General features: G+C 37.2%; 1 protein-coding gene across 2 annotated transcripts in view; it reads left to right on the top strand.

Annotated features, from left to right (window-relative positions):
- The window catches only part of LOC106874859 (uncharacterized protein F13E9.13, mitochondrial), a 121,196-nt gene that overhangs the window by 100,095 nt on the left and 13,864 nt on the right, over nucleotides 1-7,237 (top strand). For both annotated transcript variants that reach the window (XM_014922756.2, XM_052967399.1), the window contains exon 4: nucleotides 1,625-1,775. In XM_014922756.2, coding sequence (XP_014778242.2) covers nucleotides 1,625-1,775 — 151 coding nt within the window. The remainder of the gene's footprint in view (nucleotides 1-1,624; nucleotides 1,776-7,237) is intronic.

Raw genomic sequence — 7,237 nt, 5'->3', positions numbered from 1 at the left:
GGGAGTTACAGGAAGATGAGCTACTGGAGAGGAAATGATTGAATAAAGTATTTAGTATAGGTTGTGAGGGTGGGGGTGGGGGTGGGGTGGGGGTAGATACCAACACTGTACATGATGAGGAGGTAAGAAGAACTTTATGGAGTCAGGTTCATATAGTGGGGAGAGGAAGAGATGGCAAAGAACAGAGTAGCAAAGATTAACAGTGAATATGTATTTGGATTTGGATTAAATACTGGAACTAGTATAGTAAATCTGAAGATGTTAAGGAGTGACTGAGGGAAATTTGGCTGCTATTATAGTTTTACCTAATATGTATCTCTCTTTTATCTTTTATCTTATACTTGTTTCAGTCATTGGACTGCAGCCATGCTGGGGTACCACCTTGAAGGCTTTAGTCAATCAAATTGACCCCAGTGCTTATCTTTAAGCCTGATACTTATTCTTGTGCTCAATTTTGCTAAGTGACAGGGATGTGAATGAACTAACACCAGTTGTCAAATGGTGGTGAAGGACAAACACACTCACACACACACACACACACAAAAATATATATACATATATATTCTTTTATTTGTTTCAGTCGTGTGACTGCGGCCATACTGGAGCATTGCCTTTAGTTGAACAAATTGATCCCAGGACTTATTCTTTGTAAGCCTAGTACTTATTCTATTGGTCCCTTAATATAGAAAAGAAAGTGTATTAGAATCTGTTTGTTAGATGAGAGGAATAGAAGGAGGGAGAGAAAGACTGAATAAAGGAGAGAGGGAGAGCTATATATATATATATATAGAGGGTGAGATAGGGAGAACGAGAGACCATTCAGCACAACACCTGATCTTTCCAGTTACTGTTTTCTCCAGTTTCTGTTTGTTTTTAACTGTTTGACTTAAAACAGTTGTTCTTTACTATCTGTAGTTGGGGCCAATGATTAGAGACTCCATGTGGTTGCTTGATCTGCTAAAATCAGCAGATAAATTTCCTTCAACTCACACCTTGTCTTCTTAAAAGACGGGCAGAATGTTTGCAATTGGAATATCTTTGATCATCAGTTGGATCATCTGTGGCACTTAGACTTGCTCTTTTACTCTTTTACTTGTTTCAGTCATTTGATTGTGGCCATGCTAGAGCACCGCCTTTAGTCGAGCAAATCAACCCCAGGACTTATTCTTTGGATGCTTAGTACTTATTCTATCGGTCTCTTTTGCCGAACCACTAAGTTACGGGGACATAAACACACCAGCATCGGTTGTCAAGCGATGTTGGGGGGGACAAACACAGACATACAAACATATACACATACATACATACATATATATATACATATATACGCAGTGGGAATGAACCCGGAACCATGTGGTTGGTAAGCAAGCTACTTACCACACAGCCACTCCAACAACTAAAACAATTTCTCTGTAATAAATAAAATTAAGTGACTTCATTTACTAATTTCTGGAAAATCAAAATTAACAGAATTGTTCAACAAACAAAAGAATCTTGGAAACCCAAATTTTGTAACAACATTAATTAGTCATATTTGGTTGAGTACTTTACCATTCCTTTATTTATTTATTTATTTATTTATTTATTTATCCACTCAGCGTTGTTTATCATTTGTCTTTTATAGGTGCAGACTTTATTCGTGCTGAAGGTTTTGTATTTTCTCATGTTGCTGATGAAGGTTTAGTGAATGCCTGTGCAGGTTCCTTATTACGCTACCGCCACCAACTCGATGCTGATGACATTCTTGTCTTCTCTGATATCAAAAAGAAACACAGGTTATTATTGCTAATCATTTACAGTAAAATAATTACCAGGGCCGATTTTTGCCAGAATATTTTTAAAACGCTTAGTTTAGACGTAGTTTAAATTTATAGTTTGTGTTATCAAATAATCTCATCTCCTAATATACTGCAAATGACTTTCTTCCACTGAAATTGTAGGGGTGTGGGCCCTCGGACCCCCCCCCCCCACCTTGGAGTTATTTTTTTTTCCTTGTTTTTTTTTTTGTGTGTGCTATCAACTAATCTTGGCTCCTAGTATACTGCAAAGGACTTTTTTCCCCTTTGCATTGTATTAGGAGACCAGAATAGTGGATGTTTTTTTATGCCTAATAACTGCAAGTTTCATGTCTAAACTAGTCAGATCCAGTCTCTCACACCTATCCTACAAATCATTCTAAAAATTAACATGTGTGTATGTGCATGTATTTGTGTCTGTATTTCCTCACCCCAACCACCACCACTTGACAACCAGCGTTGGTGTGTTTATGTCCCCATAACTTACCAGCTTGGCAAAAAGAGACCAACAGAATAAATACCAGGCTTAAAATAGAAATAAGTATTGCGGTCAATCTGTTTCACTAAAACCCTTCATGGTGGTGCCCCAGCATGGCCACTGTCTAATGAGTGAAACAAGTAAAAGATAAAAGACATGTGTGTGTGTCTTTGTGTCTGTGTATCTACCCCCACTTCCTCGCTGCTTAACAACTGGTGTTGGTGTGTTTATGGTCCCTGTAACTTAGCAGCTTGGCAAAAGAGATCAACTGAATAGGTATCTGGCTTAAAATAAAATTAAGTACTGGGGTTGATCCATTCAACTAAACCTCTTCAAGGCTGTGCTCTAGCATGGCCACAATCTAGTGACTGATGTATAAGATGTTATTGCATCATGTGACTACAACAAGCCTCTACCCCCTCCTGCTTGCAAATAACAAGGTATTAAATTGACCAGGGGTTGGTGTAGTGCTACAACAGGTGGTACTAAATGCTTATTACCAAAAAAACAAAAACAAAAAAATTTCAAGTATTATTCTTATATAAAATAGGTTGGTGAGGGTGGGACTGGGGAAACTGGTGGAAGAGGTGTTTAAAAAATATTATTGAATTGATGAATTTGAAGGCACACACATGGAACAGCCTCCTACTGAGTCTTCCCAACTCAAAACTGAATGAAGTCTTGCTGACCTGAAGTTGACACCTAGTTTGTGATAACTTCCATGTGTCAAATAATTGGGTTTTTTTTTTTTTCTCTTTACATGTTCTGCTACCACCAACCACCACCACCAGCAACAGCAACAACAACACCTCCACCATCATCATCATCTCTACCACCATTACCATCACCATCACCACCACCAGCATCACTTACCACCACCACCACCATTTTCTTTTTCATTTGCTTTTAACAAAAGATAACTTGAATGCTCAGAGTTCCATTTAGTTTCAAACCATCAACAAACTTAGCTGACCTCTTGGCATCTATCTGGTCAGCAGCCCTTTTCTTGTTGACAGACAGTATTTTTTAAGTCTTTAGTTCTAAACCTTCCAAACAAGACCATCATAACTTGTTATTTTTTTTTCCTTTTTTGTAAACCCTTGCTAAAATTATGTGTATGTGTGTGTGTATTTTGGTTTAACACTGTCCTTGTTCCCCCATTTCTGTTCATTTTACACACTTAGTTGTTTCTTATTATCCAAGCAACCTTTCTCCATAACACTTTTACACTTCACATCAAATGCCAAAGACTTCTTTTCACTTTGCAGAATAGGAACAGTTTGTTTCTTTTTCTTTTCTCCCTCTTTATTTTTTTTTTCCAGAATACAATTCTCCCTTTACCATAACAGACTTTCAAAGACTCAAGGCAACCATCAATTGTCTTTTTAAGTATTATTTCTATTGACTATAATATATGTTACTCTTTCTTCCTCATTACCTCATTTTAAGCCTAATTAGTTAGTTGCACATTCTTATTTACATCTTCTTTGTTTACATAATATACTATAATATATAAATATAGGCACAGGAGTGGCTATGTGGTAAGAAGCTTGCTTCCCAACCACATGGTTCTGGGTTCAGTCCCACTGCGTGGTACCTTGGGTAAGTGTCTTCTACTATAGCCGCGGGCCAACCAAAGCCTTGAGTGGATTTGGTAGATGGAAACTAAAAGAAGCCTGTTGTATATGTGTGTGTGTGTGTATGTGTTGGTGTGTTTACATCCCCATAACTTAGCAGTTTGGCAAAAGAGATCAATAAAATAAGTACTAGGCTTACAAAGAATAAGTCTCAGGGTCGATTTGTTTGACTAAAGGCGGTACTCCAGCAGGGTCACAGTCAAGTGACCGAAACAAGTAAAAAGAAAAAAAAAAGGATATATATACTAGCTTAAAAGTCATACTCAATGTGGACTTTCAAGTTGGCTCCTGCAGAGAGCTAATTGGGCCTATGGCCCAAAATTTGAGAGTAATAATAATAAAACATTTATTGGTACCCTACCGATATGGTATTACTTTAAATTCAATTTAAATGAAGAGTTCTTTTAAAATTTGAATTTTCAACTGTTAAATCTTCATACAGACCTGATCCCAATGCTGGATATTCGAGAACCAAATGAAGGGTAGATTTTAAATTCTGGGATCATCTTGATTTCAGAAAGGTATGATATGTCTATGTAGACTGAGATAGAGAGGTCCCGGACGGACAGACAGAATTTCACGTTTATTATAATAGATATGTTTATATATATTGGGTCATCCCATAAATAATACAGTTTTTTCTAATTGCATGAAATTGAAATAAAAGCTGGAGGGGGATGGGATAAACTACCTGCATGGAAAAATGGAGACCACCTCCCCCTGTAGGTTGAAGTTAAAATAATAGACAGAGAACACCACTGGACAATACAAAAACTAAAAGAAGCAGCACATATGTTAGGACACAACAACCTCCTAAGCAGACCGAGGGCAGATATGAGCAGCATATGGGAACCGGTATTAAGGAAGGATAGAAAAATATTAGATTTATAAGCCCTAAAAAAGTCACTCCATAATTGCCCATGGGCATATGGCGTAGTGGTTAAGAGCACAGGCTACTAACCCCAAGATTCCGAGTTCGATTCCAAGCAGTGACCTGAACAATAATAATAATAATAACATCGAAAAATACCTTAGGAATGAGAACCCAGGTTCGAAATTTCCCTAAGACACCTGAAGAAGGCTGGAGGGTATATCAGCCGAAGCATTGCGTTAACAACAAACAAGATGAGGACAAATAATCATCGAATGTCAATAATGTAAATAAGGTTTCTGATTTAGACCTAATGCCAAAAACGTTGAGGAGAGAGGTTTAACTCTAGCATTTAAACAGACCATATCTGGTTCAAATGTGTTGAGTATATTCAATGTTCAAACAAGCCAGACCTGGCCTCTTACACCTACCCTACCATGTCATTATAAAAATAAACAATCATGTGATCAAAATCTTGAAGCAACAAGATGATGTATGATTAATTCAAAACAATGTAAATAAATAAGCATTACATTTGACAGAACAATTTGAATGCTAAAGGGTTAATTGATGTCATCAACACCAGCACTTCATTGATACTTTATTTTATTGACCCTGGGGGGATGAAAGGCAAAGTTGACTTTGGCAGGATTTGAACTCAGAACATAAAGGGCTGAAAAAATTACCACAAAGCATTTTTTCACAATGCTCTAATGGCTTTGCTAATCTACCTAATAATAATAATTCATTCTAAGGATACAAATCCTGAAATTTTGTGGGAGGGTGTTAGTCAACTACCCTGACACATCACCATCACTGCTACCACAGCTCAACTGTTATTTATTTTATCGAGCCCCAAAAGGATGAAAGGAAAAGACAACCTGAGTGGGGTTCGAACTCAGAATGTAAAGCTGGAAGGAATACTGCTAAGCATTTTGTGTAGCATGCTAACAGTTCTGCCAGCTCATTGCCAAATAATATAAAGGGACCCCCCACGCCCCAAAAAAATTGGTAAAATATTAAGAGAAATAAAATTAACTAACACATTGTTTCTGCAAGATTGTGGATCAAATTTTCTTAGCAGAAATGCTTTACATTTCTCTTTCTGTGTGATAAGATGCTTGCTTCTCAACGACATGGCTCTGGGTTCAATCCCACTACGTGGCACCTTGGGCAAGTGTCTTCTACTATAGCCCTGGGCTGACCAAAGCCTTGTGAGTGGACTTGGGAGACAGAAACTGAAAGAAGTGTGAGTGTGTGCGTGTTTGTACCCCATCACTGCTTGACAGTCAGTGCTGGTGTGTTTACGTGTCCGTAACATTATTAGTTCAGCAAAAGAGACCGATCAAATAGGTACCAGGCTTAAAAAATTAAAAAGTACTGGGGTTTGATTCATTCAACTAAAATTCTTCAAGCCGGTGCCCCAGCATGGCCACAGTCTAATGACTGAAACAAGCAAAATCATACTCTCTTTTAGTCCAACAACCCCATGTCTCCCTCTCTCTCTCTTTCTATCACTTTGTCTCTCACTCTGTCTCTTTTGTTCTCTCTCTTTTTCTCTCTCTTTTTCTCTCTCTCCCTCTGTCTGTCTGTCTCTCTTTTTCTCTTTCTCTCTCTTTCTCTCTCTCTCTCTCTCTCTCTCTGTCTCTCTCTTTCTCTCTCTCACTTTCTCTCTCTCGCTTTCTCTCTTCCAAGTTAACAGAAGAAAGTATTGGTTAAAAGACAACACAGAGTTATGTACATGAGTTTAATATTCAACGATAAACAGTTGAACTGTAAAAAAAATGTATTGGGGGAACTGACAGTTTGCTATACATGAAAGATGCATGAATTAGCTTTTAACCCTAACTGCCTTTTTCCTCTCCTGAATAACACTGACACAGGATATGGGGAAATTTTTTGTTTTGTTAGGATACTATTACTAACCCTTAAATTTGAAATGAAATGTTGTATCCAGCTCTATTAGTTTTATAGAAATTGGGTTACTGTGTTCTTCAGATCAAGTGCAGTTCTGAGGACTGAGATATTGTGGGTTTATTGAAAAAGAAAGAGAAAAAAAAAATTCTGTTTGAGGTGGTGCATCTTTGATGTGTTTTATTTATATTTGTTGTTTTCTTTATCTATAAATATGTATGTGTGTGTGTGTGTGTGTGTGTGCATGTGAGTTTGTGTGTGCGCATGTGTATGTGTGTTTGCAAGTGTGAGTTTGTGTGTGTATATGTGAGTATGTTTATGCATCAGTTGATAAAAAAAGCATGTAATCTAACAATGATTATCTTCTAATTTAAACACACATAAATGCATACAATCAGAAGCCTCTCTCCCCCTTCCTCTCTCTCTCTCTCTCTATCTATCTACATACACACACACACACACACACATATATATATATATATATATATATATATATGTATGTGTATATATATATATACATGTATATATATATATATATATA

Source organism: Octopus bimaculoides, chromosome 4 (genome assembly GCF_001194135.2).
Source record: "Octopus bimaculoides isolate UCB-OBI-ISO-001 chromosome 4, ASM119413v2, whole genome shotgun sequence".
NCBI classification, from domain to species: domain Eukaryota; kingdom Metazoa; phylum Mollusca; class Cephalopoda; order Octopoda; family Octopodidae; genus Octopus; species Octopus bimaculoides.
This window is presented reverse-complemented; position numbering and strand designations above follow the sequence as displayed.